Source organism: Cynocephalus volans, chromosome 6 (assembly GCF_027409185.1).
Source record: "Cynocephalus volans isolate mCynVol1 chromosome 6, mCynVol1.pri, whole genome shotgun sequence".
NCBI lineage: Eukaryota > Metazoa > Chordata > Mammalia > Dermoptera > Cynocephalidae > Cynocephalus > Cynocephalus volans.
The window spans coordinates 120,572,446-120,589,780 of record NC_084465.1 but is presented as its reverse complement, the minus strand read 5'-3'; the positions used below and the strand labels follow the sequence as shown (position 1 = coordinate 120,589,780).

The following is a 17,335-nucleotide window of genomic DNA, read 5'->3' as shown; positions in this document are numbered from 1 at the left end:
CAGCAACAGATAACTAACACACTTGTTTATGTGACTCCTGCTTTAGAAGGTAAGCTCCAGGAGGGAGGCCAGGGACCTTTCCATTCATCATTACTGAAGCCTCAGAACCCAGCTGGGTAGACACTTGCATGAAGGAAAGAAAATCAGTAACTGCTTATACCCCCACGGCACTGGCAGGATAGGCAATTCTTGTTCTCTAATGCAGGTGAATCCACCTTCAGTACCAAGCGTAGCTGAACGTCATGGGATGTGGAAACGTTTCAGTACCAGATAAAGGTCTTTATGCCCCACGGTGGCAACAAGCAGCATCTGTTTTTGTCTGCCCAGCAAACATTTCCTTTTCTCCTGATACTCCTTTCAGAAACTACTCCTGTCTCTTTGCACCCCAGGATCCCCACCCCAAATGGAACCAGGGGGCTGACCTACCTCCACCCCTGGCTCCTGCATGGACACATCCCAGTCCTGCCCTATCAGCATATTCCATCCTCCTGGTCACTGCTGTTGGTTCAGGGTTGTTCACATGAGCCAAGTCTGTCCAATCAGAGCCAAACCCATAATATTTGCATGTACTGCTGGAAATGAGCAGCTTTCTTGTCCAGTACAGAGTGCTAACTAGAGCTGCTGGGACCTCCACCTGGGCGGGTCTGCCTGCAAGAGCGACTCACACTGAGAAAAGGAGTGCTGAGAGATGCCTAATGACACCACCTGAGCCCCCAGATCTACCTGTGCCCGGAGATCTACTTTTTGGTTGAGAAACAAATCCCTCCCACCTCCACCCCACCTTTTTTAAAGCAACTCTAATTGGATGTATATCACTAGCAACCCAGGATCTGCCATGCAATCAACAGAGAAGGAACAGGCAGGTTGGATGTATAGAGAAGGGGGTGGGGGGGGAGAAAGGGTAAAAGAAAAAAGCCCACCTAGGTAAAAATTTCATAAAATGTTACAGCAAATAAACCACTGATGTAGATTTCCCACAGGATGTTTTATTTTTACTCTGTAGTTCTTCAGCATTTTGTTTTGAAGAAGAAATGGCTTAAGATGACAAATTCTTTAAAACAATACAAAAGTAGCAAGTGCAAATATTTAAAAACTTAACAGCACTCAACAGTACTCAACAGTGAAACTACACCTTTAGAGTTTTTCAAAAAGATTCTTGGCCACAAAGTTAGCTTAGACTCTATTTTCCAACTTTGAGAGCCTATTATTCCCAAGCCTTCTGATAGAAAGCGAGTAAGGCAGGAGAGCTTGCTCTGTTTGGGATTTTCTTTTTTTTCACCTCATTTCACAAGTAAGAAAATAAACAGCTTTCCTCATTTGTAAAACCAAAACAGAAATGACCCACTGTTGCCCCCAGTGGAGCCCTGGACACAAGCCTTGAGGCTCTGGGGTCAAGTGGCAGGGCTCTAGAAGCCCGGGACCCTGCCAAGGTCAAGTCTGCACACTTGGGGCGTGGGAGCAAGAGGCAGGGTGAGCTGTCAGGCCATCGCACTTCTCTACTGATTCTCCATGTGAGGGTGGGTTCGATGAGAGAACCAACCCAAAAGCAACAAGACGCCCAAATTGGCCACTGTGGTATCCTACAAACAGTAAGTGAAAGAGCTAAAAGACAAGTCTAAGGAGTGCTTGACTGCTCAGCCCCTGCTCTGAGTCATAATCTCGAGGGTGAGTATGATCCGACAGCTGTTCAGAGATGTTTGGAAAAAAGCATTGGTTCCATCGATTGAGCTGGTCATTCCTGGTAGAGCCCCTCAAAGTCAGCGGACTTCATGGCCAGCGGACAGTCGCCACTAGGGTTTTGCTGGTTCAGTTGTCTGTGTGGTAACAAGAGGAAATGGTTAGCTCTGGGGACTGTTTAAAGAGCAATGCTAAGAGTATACACAGCTGAATACATGACAGTCTTTGCTGGTTTATTTTATTTGTAGCTGCTTCTTGCAACCACACCAGATTCGTGGCTTGTACCCATTTTACAGATGAGGAAACTGAGGGCATGGGAGATTAAAAAGACTGGGTTCGGGTTAAGGTTATGTCCCCTTTCCCCGTTCTAATTTGAGGATTGCATTTTCCCCCACTTGTCTGTGTCCTCAACACCAACCCAGTGAGAAAGGCAGCTCTATCAGCTATTGCTGTTAATCTTTTACTATGCCTAATTTACAAGTTAAACTTTATCACAGATATGTACGCATAGGGAAAAAACAGTATATATGAGAATTCAGTACTATCTGTGGTTTCAGGCATCCTCCATGGATAAGAGGGACTACTGTATTTTCATAATAACGTAACATATCATATGCCTTTTTCATTCTCATTCTCTCACAAGGGAACACTAGAGTTTCTCACATTATATTTGAAAGATCTACATGACTCAATGAACCAATATTTTCCAAATGACCAATGCATGAAGTTACAAAATTGTGCATGGTAGAGATCCATTTAAATGCAACTGGGTTTTAATATATCAGAACCCAAAAATTTCACATTTCAACCTTTAAGAAACGACAACTTATACAGTTTGGGTGTACCACCGTAGAATAAGATGCAGAAACATCTGAAAAACCTTTTTCTCCCTTTTCCAACTACACGTTTGTGAGGCTGAGTCTTCTTCAAATACTTCAACCAGAGCAACCTGTCACAGGGGAATGGATGCGGACACACAGGAGAGCCCAGCTGACTTCCACTAAGGCAGACGTTAAAGCGATCTATAAAACGTAAAATAATGCCCTCACTACTTTCCTTTGTTTTGGAAAATATAGTGACTTTTCATTAAAATTTTATTTAGATCAACAAGAAACATTGTTCCTTTTAATGCATGCTTTTAAAATTTCTGTTGTAATTTCTTTCTTTTTTTTTTTTTTTTTTTGTCTTTTTCGTGACCGGCACTCAGCCAGTGAGTGCACCAGCCAGTCCTATATAGGATCCGAACCCGCGGCGGGAGCGTCGCCGCGCTCCCAGCGCCGCACTCTCCCGAGTGCGCCACGGGCTCGGCCCTCTGTTGTAATTTCTAAGAGAATAATTATCAATCCATCTATCCCTCATAAACAAAAACTCTTTGATGCCTCAGTAATTTTTAAGAAGGTAAAATGGGTCCTGAGAACAAAAATTTTGAGAACCTCTGCCCCAGTGAAAACAGCAGGACTGAGTGCCTTGGTTGGGAGGAACAGGAATGGACAAGAGATCGGGCACAAATCCTGGACAACTTCTGCAATCTCTTCATTGATCAACAGGTATTCAGATCGTGCTACCTCCTGTGGCATAATTTTTAAAAACTTACCTTACTATAGCAGGGTTCAGAGGCCGGGAGGGATTTTGGCTCAGAAGCATCACCCTCAATAAGCCAAATAGGACAGTATTTCTCCCTTTATCTCCTTTGAGACTGATAGTGATCAAAGCAATTTATGAAAAGCTGAATATCAATTAGGCAATCAGGGATATCAATTAAGCAACCCTGTGAGAACTGCCCCTGAGCCATTTAAAATTATATCCACCTCACAATTTATTTTTCAACATATGAATAAACAACAGGATAGACTTTTGGGAAGAGCTTCAACGGCTATTCTGTAGAAAAACAAAACTCATGATATTGATTCCTTTAGAGCAAAAGTTGGTAAAACATGGCCCTTGGGCCAAATCTAGCTGGCTGCCTGTTTTTATAAATAAAGTTTTACTGAAACACAGCCACGCCCATTCATTTGCTTATGGGCTACGCTGCTTTCATGCTACAGCAGCAGAGTTGAACAGTTGCAACAGAGACTGCATGGACTGCAAAGTTTAAAATATTTACTATCTGGCCCTTTCCAGAAATTGTTTGCTGTTCCCTGCTTTAGAGAGTCACTTTGCTATCTTGGTTATGAGGGCTCTGGAATTGACTGACTTGGATTTAAGTCCCTTCTGCACTACTCTCAGCTTTGGGATGACTTGGCTTCATTTTCCTTAACACGTAATAGGGCTGGGTGAGGATTACAGTGGACAAGGCCTGGAAAGTACTTAAAGAGAACCTGGCACAGAGCCCAGTGCTCAAGAGCCACTATCATCAATTTAGCAAGAGCTTAAATGAAATACAGTGGAGTTACAACCCACTTGGGCTTTAGATTCTTCTTTTTTCTTTTCATTGTACATGTTTATGGGGTATAGTTTTTTATTTCAATATGTGTATATATTGCATAATGATCTGATCAGAATCGTTAGCATATCTATCACCTAAACATTTATCATTTCTTTGTGTTATAACATTCAAGATCCTCTTTTCTAGCTATCTTGAAATATACAATACAATATCATTAGTTATTGTCACCCTAGAGCACCAAAACTTATTCCTCCTATCTAACTGTAACTTTGTAACTTTGTACTGGTCTACCAATATCTTCCCGGGCCCCCTCTCCCCTCCGTTCCCCTGCCTCTGGCAACCAGTACCCTACTCTCTATTTCTCTTTTTTTTTTTTCCCTCACTTTTTAATTCATTTTTCTTAATTAACCCCTATAACTATATATTTATGGAGTACAATATGATATTTGGGTACATTCATACTATGTGCAATGATATAGCAGGGTGTTTAGCATATCCATCACCTCATACATTTGTCCCCTCTTTGTGTTGGGAACATTCAACATCATCTCCACTAGCTATTCAAAGATACACAGTACTGTGTTGTTGAGTGTAATACCCCTTAGATTCTAAAATCAACACACAGGAGAAAAATCAAGCATAAAAAAATCATCTTTGAAAAGCCTTTACAGGAGGTGGCATGTTATAGACAAACACAGTGTCTCCCAGTAATTTCAACACAGCTGGTTTTCTCTCCAGCATTTAAATAGACCACTGTTCCTTCAGTCGAGGCCCCAGAGGAAGCAGCTGACATTTAGGAGTCGTATGGTAGGATCAAAAATCTATATATTCAAACACACACACGACTCACACTCAGTGTGGTAAAAAACACACCCTGAAGAGCAGAGGGGATCAAGACAGACCATGGGGACAGCACACAGCTGTCCCACACTGCTCTGGGGGATGCACCTGTGGGATAGAATGGCAAGTCATTTTTCTCCTGTTGTCCTCCTCCTTCCTCCCCCTTTGTAAATTAAATGGACCTCTTTTTAAAGGAATCAACAGTAACTACCTCATAGAGCTGCTGTGACAACAGAGTGGGTTGTGTGTGTCATGGACAATGGCGGCAATAGTTTTTGTTGGAAACTCCATCATAAACTCCCATTTGATGTCTGTGGTGCATGGGAACTACGAGAAACACCTGCCTCTTAAAATCTGGCTTCTAGATATCTCCTGGGGTTAGGGTATTATTTGTGAAAATCCCCCCAAATAGCAAAGATTGAGTTACTCCACTGTCATTACCTGGGAGAACACCAGTAGCTGATGAGGCTGGACACCACCACGTAGGACGCTATGATCATCCCTGACACGGCGAGCGAGACCAAGCCCAAGCCACAGAGGATACAAAGCAGTGAGATGCCACCCACAGAGAGGACCAGTCCTGGGAGGAGAGCATAGTTAGGAGAAGTGTTCATCTCTAACAGGTTGAAAACTCGCAGGGCCTGGGCCAGTGCGTTTAAAATGATGACAAGTGACCCAGATTTTTAAGTGAGGAGATTGCCCATAAACAAAAAGAAAATCCAGATTTCTGGCATGACATAAGAAGATGATCTGGCCACTCACGTGGACATCACTGCATGGCAGCAGCTGGCTAGCCCTCTCCGCCTCCGCTTCCCACTGTTCACAAGCCGTACTGCACGTGGGCAGCCTGGCTCACGTTTGTCATCTGTCTTGCCCATAGGTATTTGAGTTTGAGACTCCCTTACGCTTAAGGTCAGAGATGGGCTCCTAATCAAATTCTCCAGGAGGAGTCAGGCAAGGCTGTACTGGGGGAGGTAAATTACCTCCAATGTTTCAAACTGCCTAACGATTATTATATTTACACCCATCTACAAGCTATTGGTATAAAGGCTATGCAGGCTAAATATAGTAAAATCTACACATAGCTTTTGATTACGTCCTTTACAACCCAGCCTGGCAACTACCACACGTTAATTATAAGGTCTGATTGGTCATTTTTACCTACCATTGAATAATTTTTACAGGGAATATTAATGAATTACCATCTAATAAGCAAAAGGAAAACACATTTTTCATAATGAGGGTCTGTGCAGGGGGAAGAGTAAAAGGTACAATGGAAAGAGCATGGACTTTCATAGTTCAGTTCAAGTTAAGTCACTAAGAGACTCTGGGGCCACTCGGAGCTGGAGTTTAACTAATCTATTAAGAGAGGACAATAATAACTACCTCCAGGGTTGACATGACATTAAATGACTTATTATACATGTGCTGGGCTGTAGTGGCTTTTGTCTGTCCAGCACGCTTTCCTTTGCCTCCCTTGTGAAAAATTCCTCTTTCCAGCGAAGGGGTAGCATGGCGAATGCTGCGTGGCAAACACCCTCCCCTCGCTTCGGGCGTGGTCACATAGCCCAGAGCTCCACCCCACGGCCACAGTGATGATTTCAAGGACGGACCCTGAGAAGGAAGGCAGAGAACATAAACAGATGTGCTGCCTTTTCATAAAGATTTACACAATCCTAAATCAAAGTGTGGTCACCGACCATCTGCATCAGAATCAGATGAACCTGGGAAACTTGTTACAAATTCAGATTTCTGGAGCCCATCCCAGACCTACTAAGTAACACTCTGGCTGAAGCCTTGAAGTCTGCATTTTCAAAAAGCAAGTGAGATGTCTGCACACTCGATTTCAAGAACCACTGCTCTGAAGGCTCTGCACCTGCTATTCACCTGTCCAAGAAGCCCTTCCTTGCCCACCCAGAGACAACATTGTTATGCATCTTTAAAGTCCTGTCTTCTGGAAAGCTTTGCATAATACCACCAAAATGTAATGGCTCCCTGCTTTCTCTCTAAATTTCTTTTGTTATGGTTCTCACTCATTCCTCTACCCATTCATGCATTTGCTCATCCATGCATCAATATTTACTGGACAACTACTCTGCCAGACACTATCTGGCTCCTCTACCTACCATGCTCACTGTCTCCTTCAAGTGCCAATTACTTAGTTCACAGTCCCCGGGGAAGTTTGCTTTTAGCTCTGGGAAGCCATGGAATGGACAGAACTGATCACCTGATCCACTGGCAACCATACCTTTGGCTGCTATCCTGTGGTTTGTGATCCAATTTGAAAAAGCATACTGAGCCAATCAGATTTGCTTTCCCAGTAATTGTAACTTAGCTTAGCAACACAGGGAGAAGGTGACACTTGGCAGTGGGACTTCAGGAAGAAAGCTTCAGAAGGTGGATTCCAGTACCTAGCAAAGCACCTGGTAAGCAATAGGTGCTCAATACCTTGCTGTGGAATGAATAGCCTCTCTATTTAGCAACAACAATAGTTAGCATTCATCGAGAAGCTACTCTGTGCCTTGTATTGTGCTAAGGATTTCATGGAACACACAACAACTCTTTGAGATAATATTATTATATCCCTATTTTACTTATGAAGGATTTGGGGCTCAGAGAGGGTAAATAACTTGTCCAAAATCATACTGGTGGGGTGTGATTCTAACATAGACTCCAGAGTCCATGTTTTAACTACTCTGATAAGCTGCCTTGTGAGATTCTGACAAGAACAGGAACCTTTGACAAGCATGGCAGATACCCAATAAATATTGTCCTCCCAACTGAGTCATTTTCCAAGAGGGTGAATAACTGAGCAGGATACCTTCCAGCAACATGACCCCCACGAGAGCAGCCAGGGAGGTGAGCACCACGAGCAGCACGAAGAACCCCACAGGAACAGCCGACATGGCAACGAACACCAGCAAGGTGAGGGCCAGAAAAGGATGCCTGTCCAAGTACTGCCCTGCTGGAGACTTCATGAAGGCGACCACCTGCAGGCAAGGGACAAAAAGCCAGGGTCGAGTGCCATGTCTGAATCCCAGGTCAAATGGATCTGCCCAAGCTGTAGGAAGTACAACCAGAGCTCATAAAGCTGGAAGGCTCATAAGAAGTCACTACAGTAAGACTTCTCCCAAGACATGAGTCACCTGGGCAACAATTCAAGATGGTGGTGGACACATGGCAAATTTGAGGGTCCAATCTTGTGAATGGAGGAAAGACCCAGTCACGTCTCTCTCGCTTAAGGCATGCCCTCTCAGGAGATATGCTCAGCATAGTTGGGCAGTGGTGTAACATACATGCAGTCTGCCTCCTACTTTACAGCTGAGGTTCTTGTGGTTGCCTCTGAGGAACAGAGGCCAAATCCTGGCTACTCGGCACCGCCCAGGAGCTTGTTAGAAAGGCACAATCTCAGGCCCTGCCCCAGACCTGCTGAACAGGATTCTGCTTTATAAATACAATCCCCAGGTGATGTGTACACTCATTAAAGTTTAAGAAGCAATGGACTAAATAACTTGTCTACAGTCTCATAGCTTCCAAGTGGCAAAACGTAGGCATTCAAAGCTAAGGCCTTTGACTCCAAATGTCAAATGCACGTGTGGTTACTACCTCATCAGGTAAAAATGCTTTTAGGTCACAAACCTGGACACTGTAGTTGCCCATACAACTACTGCAAGCTTATGCTGCATTAATAAATAGATTATTTATTCACCAGGCAAAAGGGCTTTTGGGTGTGACTCAGTGGAGGATGACTGCTTTAATGCAGAGCTGGTCCTAGGCAACCCCACAAAGACGGGTTTCTCCTCTGCTTAGGCCACATGCTTTCTCTCTCCTCAGTACAGGCATTCTAGTGCCTGTTCCCTTCAAAGTTTCCATCGCTCCAAAACCTTCTCCCTTCAAAACTGTTCCCTCCTGTGTCTCATTCCTTATGGCCTTGTAGGCCAGATGCTGAAATGAAGACATAATTTGAGTACAGTGGCCACAGGTGCCACCACCCAAAATACCCGTACCTCCTAGAAACAGGTGTTCACCAAGTGATTAAAATGGTGGGAATTTCAGGGCAAGCTGGAAGGCAGGAAGGTTTTAAAGTTCCTGTTGATGGTGACCAGAGTGCAGGGCTCACCCACTCAAATAGAAAAGGCCATTTCCAGAAGCCACAGCCACCTGTCTTAGGGCGCTTTGCCATTGCCTCCTAAGGAGAACTCTTAAGGCATGACGAATTTCACTTGCTGCCAGGACACAAAATGGCATAATGCCCACCGGCCATTCTGACAAAAGCCATCAAAGATCTTACCATTCAAAGGTGACTGTACCAGGAATCACCTCCGAGCTGGAGCTTCCTGGCTGCAACACTCAGCCCTAGAGATCCTGCTAAGTTAGGGCAGCTGCAGGTGACAGAGAGGCAGAGGGGCTGTGCAGGCTGGTTCCTGGAGCTGTCTTGGGTCCAGATTACTTTCCAGATCTGGTCCACGTGCTTCCTTAGCAAATGCCCCCTGCGTCATTGGACAAACTGAACTATTCTCTCTGATCCTTACACTCCAAAGGGCACCAGGAACCACATGGAGAGGAGCAGATGGGCACTCCAGTAACACAGGCACAGCACACCAGGGAGTCTGTGGGACCTGCAGGGGATGGGCCATGTGGTGGCAGGAGCGGAGGAGACTGGGACGCCAGGATGACAGGTGTAAGGCTCACACCCAGCCTGTTCAGCACAGCAGCCACACGTGGTCATTCAGCACCTGACATGTAGCTAGTGTGACTAGTGTGGCCCAGATTTTCAACTGGACTTCATTTAAGTTTTAAAACTGTACTTGAGTCAGTCATTGGAAAAATTTTAAGTATGTTTCAAATAGGTTGGGTATATGAATCTACAAGGGTATTTCAAAAAGTTCATGGAAATATTCTTACTGTCTTTTAATTCTATTTTTCCTTGAACTTTTCTGAAGTACCCTCGTGTTTTGTTCCACTATAAATTTTATGAAATCTTAGTAGAGATCAAATATTTCCCATGGAAATCTGGCATCTGAACTGAGACATGCTTTAAGTATATGAAAAGAACAACATAAAATATTCCATGCATGATTTTTTATTCCAATTACATGTTGAAATCATAGTGTTTTGGATATACATTGCATTAAATAAATATATGATTAAAATTATTTTCACTTGTTTCTTTTTCTGTTTTTTACTAATATTACCAGAAAACTCTAAATCATACATATGGCTCTCATAATATTTCCACTGGATAGCACTCATTTAAACTTTAGGAAAAAAACCAAAACAAAGCAAGGAGCAAACTGCCGGCACTGGGGCAGGACTGTTAAACAACCGAAGGAGTCGTTTGAGAAAGATGCACCCAGCAGTCACGCAATAGGCAATTAGGAAGATTCACAGGAAGTTGGGCAATATATACTGAGGGCCAAATCGAGGCTGACAGCAGAGAGGGAGGAGGCGGGGTGCAGCACGAGAGTGGACAAAAGAAAATTCAACAGGACTTGGGGACAGTTTGGCATAGGTACCCAAGAGGAGAAAGGCAGGACTGTTCTATTTCCAGTCCTTTAAAAAATCCACCTCTTTCTTAGTTTCTTCTGAATCTGGGCTCTACAACCAAGAAATAGAAAGTCATCCAGATATGCAAGGAGACCACCTGAAGATGCAGACAGTTAAACCCAGCAATTGTCTTCTCCCAGGAAACATGGCCCTGCTTAGGCAGGTCTGCCACAGAAGGGGAGGACATGGTTCGGTCACGCCTCATAATGATAAAGGACATTCATTAAACACTCAGGTGCCAGGCATTCTTTTAAGTGCTGTCCATGCATTTCCTCATTTATTTCTCCCTACAGTGCTATGAGGTAGGGTCATGAAGATCAACTTGACATTATTCAAATCCCAGGGGTTAGAACATAGCAATTAACTTTTCATTCTCATGGCAACAGAAAGGATGGAAAGTGGGAAGGCTTATTATTCAATGACATGCCTACAGTTTTCCATGCCCCCCCCCGCATGTGGACACAGGTGATCCAACCTAGACTTTACAGGAAGAGTGCTGCACCCAGGAGCCCAGGAATGCCAGGCTCTGTCCTGAAGACTTCTCAAACAGCATCTCAGACAATGCTAACAACAAACCTATCAGCCTGGTATTGCCCACTTTAGAAAAGAGATGGAAATTCAATGCACCTAAGTGACTCGCCCAAGGTCTGACAAAGGTGATATTTTTAAATACACACCTGGGCATGGGGAGGTTCCAGAGTAGGAGCAATGTGGTCAATATTTGAGGACGTGAAGGCTCCATTGGGGACAATTCAGGTGGCAGGCAAGTTCTCTGGTGTCAGGATGTGAAAGACAACCAGTGATCCATTGTCTCTAGCTACCAGACGGGAGAAGGGTGAGGGGTCAGGATCACTTTAAACCACTGGTGAGGACAAATCAAAGGTGCTGTGTGACAGTTTCTCCCAGATTACAGTCTCTGGGTGATCACTGATGTGTGATTCAGGGTTGCCACACAGGTGCGGCACTGGGTGGGGAGGATTATTCAAAAGCATCCTCTGTGGCAGAAAATGTCTAGTAAGGGAGCAAAACTACTTGTCACAAACAATCCACAGAAGCAGACACCATCTGTGGGTACCTGCACAGCCCATGTTCCACCTCTCCTCCAGTTCCCTGAAAACAGCCCCTCCCATGGCAGAGGTGGCCCCCTGAAGCCATGTTCCTATCAATGAAATGAAACACCCCAGCCCAGCTGCCATCTCCTTGGCCAGCAGTGACTGGGCAAATGAGATTCTTGCTCCTAGAAACTGGGCATGGAGACTCCCAGACCAGGTCCCTTGGAGCGCGTCAGCCGGGAGCAGGAGATGTGCGAGTTGAAAGTGCCAGCCTGGACAACCACATCTGCCCACATGAATGGAAATGCCAAGGAAGCCAGGCTTCTGAGACAAGAGAATGAGGCGGAAACACCAAGATGAGAACCTCCGCGGCCTAGGGGAGGGTGCTGAGAGTTACCTCTGACCCCAGTGACCTGCCGGACCTGCGTCACTTCCTGCCCTGGTGTCTAAGACAGCCCTACATTCCCCCAAAGTCCTGGAAGCTGCCACCAGATCATCTACTTGTCTACTTAAACTATCTTGAGCAGTTTTCTGTCCCTCTCAGTCTAAAAGTGAGATAAGGAAGACCTGACCATGCACTCTGGAGGCTTCCTGGAAGAGAGGATGGAGTTGTCATACCCACTGCACCTTGAGGCCCATCTTTCCTTATCTGGAGTTCGAAGGGCTTACTAACATGTGAGAAAAAGGTAAAAATTACTTGGGAGAAAGAAATCATTTATTTTCCCAAAGGCAAGGGGATGGCTAAGTAAATTATGGTATGTCAATTGGATGCACTTTGCTAATGAACAACCAGTAAAAGTAATTGTTCTGAAAACCAATGCTTTGATATGGAAAAACAGCAAGATACAATATCAAGCAAAAACAAAAATATAGTCAGAACTACATCTGCCATAATTACACCCACTATTATGTAAAAATTGCATACCAAAGAGGCATAATAATAATCAACACTACTGAATTTGTTAGTGATGGATTTATAGGTGATTTACTCCCCTTTTTCCTCCAATATCACTCTGAGTTAATACAATTAATATTAATTAATACAATTATTGAAAAAACTGCTCTCTCAGGACAATCTGAAGAACATCAGGGCTTAGACAACTGCTCATTTTTTCTATTGTTCTGGCAGTTGGCTGGCCTGGTAGCTACCTAGCCCAAACATTCAACACGGCTGAGGATCTGAGAGGACGCAATAAATAAATGCCAAGAAGTGAGTTCATCTGCTTTGAGTGCCTACCTCAGAAGGTAGACGTGCAACATTGACTAAGGTAAGGCATACCGCATGCCTAGCACATGCGTGGCAAACAGTAAGTGCTCAATTGATGTTAACCATACAGTCAATCATTATTATTTGTGTATTCCACATCTATCAATCCGCCTACTCACTAAAATTTATTTGTAACCTCAGAATCAGTACTTGCTTTTGAGGTCTTTAGTGGACACATGCCCAGCAGGGAAAAAATGAGTCTCTTGACACGTACGTTCCCAGCTGAGGTCAAACAAAGTGACATTCTGCCTTCTCATTTCAGCTCTTTAAACAAGTGTCCTTATCGTGGTCTATTTAGTGCCACAAGTTTCACATGTTTGTGCTTCTGATTTCACTGCTTAATATAGCCACCACGTGCAGTACTGAAATGTTATCTAGTACTCCTAAGCACAAGAAGGCTGGGCTGCTCCTAACAGAAAACAGATGTGTTGGATAAAGCTTTGCTCAAGGCATGAGTTACAGTGCTGTTGACCCAGAGTTCAATGTTAAGGGTCAAAAATAAATATTAAATAGTGTCTTTAAACAGAAACACATATAAAACAAGTATGGATTGATCAGTTGACAAAAATGTGACCATAAGCTCTTAGGAACCGAATCCCGTATTTCTTCTAGAAGCAATCGTTCGGTATTTGCTAATTCAGTGTTTGTGGTGACTTTATAAAACATGACTACCACGATTTATAAGAATCAACTGTAAATGTGGAAAGAGCATGAGGACCTTTCTGACTGAGCTAACTTTTAATAACAAGAGTCTCAGCCAGCTGACTAGAAAACTGCTTGTCCAATTTAAAAATAGCTTGGTAAATCCACAAAGTGTGCCAGATGCATTCTGGAGCACCTCCAGAAAAGAATTCTGTAGAGTATATTGCTCTGGACTGCAAAGAAGTATCTCCTCAAGTTAATGGAACTGTGCTGTCCAATACAAAAATTAGATCAGAAAACAGTTCACGATGTTACATATACATATGTATGTCTATCGATATATCCCATAGAAAAAAACTTTAGAGAAGACATACAATAATATGTAGATAGTATTATCTCTGACAGCTGTTTTTTCCGCGACAAAATGCTGAAACACATACAGAAGAAAGCAATAGAAATAAATACACAAGAAAGCAGAATATACTCTCTCAAATCCCATCACCATTGAGTGGCTACTGAACACCTGAAAAGTGGCTAATTCCAATAGAAATGTGCTTTAAGTATAAAATACACACTGGATTTAAAGACTTCGTAGACAAAAGAATGTAAAACATCTTAAGAACCTTTTTCACTAATAATTTTTTATAATGCTTACATGTTGATATGATATTTTGGATATATTAAATAAAAATACATTATTAAATAATTGACATCATCTGTTTCTTTTTACTTTTTAAATGTGGCTACTAGAAAATTTTAAATGACGTACGTGACTCGTCATAGTTTTATTGGGACACTGGATTTCTAGTGGAACACTGGACGCAAATCTTAAAGTCGGCTTTGGCCCCTTGTTTTCAGGGTAACAGATCAGCTAAAATTAACAACAAAACAAGAAAAGGATGGTATCTGTGACACAGACTATGAATGGCCTCTTTATATCCAGCTAAAGAATTGCATCTGCCACTAGGGGTGGCCATCAAACTAAATTTTGTTCTATGAAATATAATTGGAAGTGCTTTCAGACTTCCAGGAAATCTCCTTAAATTGGAGGTGGCCTACAAATCTTTCCTTCCTCTCTTCTCCAATTTTGTTGCCTGGAATATGGATACGATGGCTGATGTTCTAGCAGCCATCTTCAACGATGAGATTGAAGGTCACAACGAGGCATGGCAGGGTGGTGAGCTATAAAGATTCCTGACTTGCCTCCGTTCTTCTGCTTGAGAAAGAAAGAACTATATCTTGTTTATACTGTTACTTTGAGATTTTCCAGTATACACAGTGATTGGAAACCAACCTTTGAGTTATTCTGGAAAGACTCTATCAGCAAAGACAGCTTCCTCTGCAGCTCCTGCAGGTCCTTCGAGGTGCTTGGGGACTCCTCTTTTGCCATCCTGAAACTCACTTCAGTCTCTTTCGGGGTTAATTCTCCTACCAGGAAGCTCTCCAGTGCAGTGCTCAATCCAGTCTCTCATGTCGCCCTGTCTCTTGCTGTCACTGGAAGAAACAAAAAGTTTCTTAAACCATTAGTGCCCTTCATCCAACTGGTTTAATAAGACCTGTTACCCTCACACATTGATGGTGGGCATGCAGATGGAGAGTAACTTGGCAATATTTATCAAAATCTCAAATTATATACACTTCAATCCAGCAGTTTATTTCCCAGGAACCTGAAGAAACTAATCAAATGGGTATATCAAAAAAAATGAAAACATGTGTATCGCGTCCCTGTTTATAATATATAATTGACTAGCAGAACATTGGAAAGAAGCTAACTGTCCATTAGTAGGAAATTGGTTAAATAATGATAAATCCACAGTCATTAAAAGCTAATGTGGCTATCTAGTGACATGAAAAGATGTCAATAATAATATTTAAAAAAGATTACAAAATACTCCACTTTGTTACATATACAAATGTATTTCATGTACACACTGCATAATAAAACATACAGAAGGACATATAAAAGAATGGGAACAGTAGTATCTCTGAGAGCTTAGGTTTATTTTTAGCCTAACAACATACTGAAAAGAATATATAGAAAGTAAGAAAACTGAATACACTACTTCAAGTCCCACTGTCTTTTTCCCCACCCCAGAAAGCCTTTCTTGTACAACAGTGACCTTGGCTGATGTCTCTTCTTTATTTACCCATACTGTACAGGCTGGTTCCCAATTAAATTACACCATAAATCATTCTCTATTTACTTGTGGGTAAGTCTCTTCCCCCTAAGAGTCATGCCTTAGGGACAGACCTGCTGCATTTAAACTCCATGCCTAAAATAAACAGGCTGGAATTTCCAGGAATGTCCCAATCTCACATCATTTTTATGTATTTTTAATAAAGGCAATTTGTTAAGTTAGATGTTTTTTTAACCCTTGTTGAGTTTTCAAATAAAAAAACATATATATCATTCTTATTTTATATTTCCCAGAACAACAAGTGGCATGCTGGACACAGATATATTTTCCATTTCTCCCTTACAACTGACCTCTTGACCTACAGTACAAATGCCTAATAGATTCTGTCACGGTGGACAAAATTAACCGAGAGATCCTCACATTAATTTACCATATTGAATATCTCATATACTAATCATGTGAGTTACCGGAGAAAAATTTACCTACTAATTTCTACACGGTTTAGTATGCAAATTAAAGTACATTTTAATCGCCCCAGCTAGAGTTCCTCAGCTACATCCCGCTTGTAAAACAGGAAACTCTCTGGACAGGTTAGGACTAACCCCTCCACCCCATATCCCGGCTTTGAAGCTGTAGCTGGCACAGATCTTGGCTTCAGGATGTTCCCAGCTCTGTTCCCCTAATCTCATCTCTGAAGCGGGCAGAAACAGGTCTCCTTTGGCCTGGGAAACTCGAAGAACACACAGACCGGTTTGGGGAGTCCGATACGGTCGAGCGTGGGGAAAATGCCATCGGACACAGCCACCGTATGCATCTACTGGCCACCAATTCCCAGACCTCCTAGTCACTCACTCCTCGGAGGGGCCTCCACAGGACCCGAGCGGGCTTCAGAGAAGGAAAGGCGTGATCCCGGTGCAGCCGGGGGCGCCCGCCCCCTCGGAGCCCCGGACCCGCCGCCCACGCGCCCTCCTCTCCCACGGCCTCCGACCCGCTCTCCCGGCAACAGCCGCTCCGCGCGCGCCGCTGGGAGGGGCGGGTCGCATCTCCGGCTGGGGGAGGGGAACCGCGGGGCGCCCGAGCCTCCCCCGGCCTCGCCCTCCCCAAGTGGGCCCGCCTTTCAGTCCTGTAAGGCCGGGGGATCCAAGCGGAGGACGCAGGGGAAGGGGTATGCTGCAGACGGACAGCGGGCACAAAAGCCGAGAAACGGGAACTCCGAGGGGAGGGAGGTGTCGAGTATCTTGTCATGAATCTGGGGAGCAGAATCCACCCTGGGAACCGCAGCTCTCTCTGCAGTGACAGCGAAGGGTCCCCGGTAGAGAAAAGGCAGAGGGTGGAAAGCAGGGCACCCACGTTCAGTGACCCTAGGAGGTCTGACTCGAGTCTTCCCAACCAGGTTTCCCAAGAAGGGGTGGGGTCGCGGAGGAGGGGTGGGGCTGGCAACCCTTTCACCACACCCAGTGTGTGCGGGGAGTGCGGGTGGATCCGGTCTCGCCGTGCGCTCCCGGCCCAGCCCCTGTGACTCAGAGGCACGAGACGCCCCTCATTAGCAACCCCGGGACGGAGGGCCACAGGCGGGGACACCCATTGCGCGCTCAAGCCGCCGCCCTCGCGCTCCTCCACTTCCCCACCGGGACACCCTGTACCTCCACCCCCAAGCTCCCAGCTCTCACCCGGTTCCGGCTGCCGCGATGCCTCCGCCGCGTCTGCAGCCGGGCGGAGGTGGGAAAAGCAGGAGGAGGAAATGCGCGTCCGAACCAGCAGCGCGCGCCGCCTTCCACCGCCCCCA

General features: G+C 44.4%; 1 protein-coding gene across 4 annotated transcripts; it reads right to left on the bottom strand.

Annotated features, from left to right (window-relative positions):
• Positions 1-966: 966 nt before the first annotated feature.
• LDAF1 (lipid droplet assembly factor 1) lies at positions 967-17,335 on the bottom strand. 4 transcript variants are annotated; one of them, XM_063099917.1, is made up of 5 exons: positions 17,220-17,335; positions 14,706-14,905; positions 7,725-7,893; positions 5,345-5,483; positions 967-1,814 (listed from the first exon to the last, which is right to left on the bottom strand). In XM_063099917.1, the coding sequence occupies exons 2-5, from the start codon at positions 14,799-14,801 to the stop codon at positions 1,733-1,735; spliced, it is 486 nt and encodes a 161-aa protein (XP_062955987.1). In that variant the 5' UTR covers positions 14,802-14,905; positions 17,220-17,335; the 3' UTR covers positions 967-1,732. The 4 variants fall into 4 exon arrangements, with proteins under 4 accessions (XP_062955987.1, XP_062955989.1, XP_062955988.1 ...); XM_063099919.1 differs by lacking the exon at positions 17,220-17,335 and adding an exon at positions 16,900-16,962; XM_063099918.1 differs by lacking the exon at positions 17,220-17,335 and adding an exon at positions 16,402-16,863.

What these genes read in the sequence shown, in the direction of transcription:
- LDAF1 (XM_063099917.1), bottom strand. Translation starts at nt 14,801, where the DNA reads ATGGCAAAAGAGGAGTCCCCAAGCACCTCGAAGGACCTGCAGGAGCTG. An exon ending in CTTTCCAGAATAACTCAAAG is followed by an intron (nt 7,894 to 14,705) that starts GTTGGTTTCCAA and finishes CCTTGCCTGCAG; the next exon opens with GTGGTCGCCTTCATGAAGTC. An exon ending in AGCTACTGGTGTTCTCCCAG is followed by an intron (nt 1,815 to 5,344) that starts GTAATGACAGTG and finishes GTTACCACACAG; the next exon opens with ACAACTGAACCAGCAAAACC.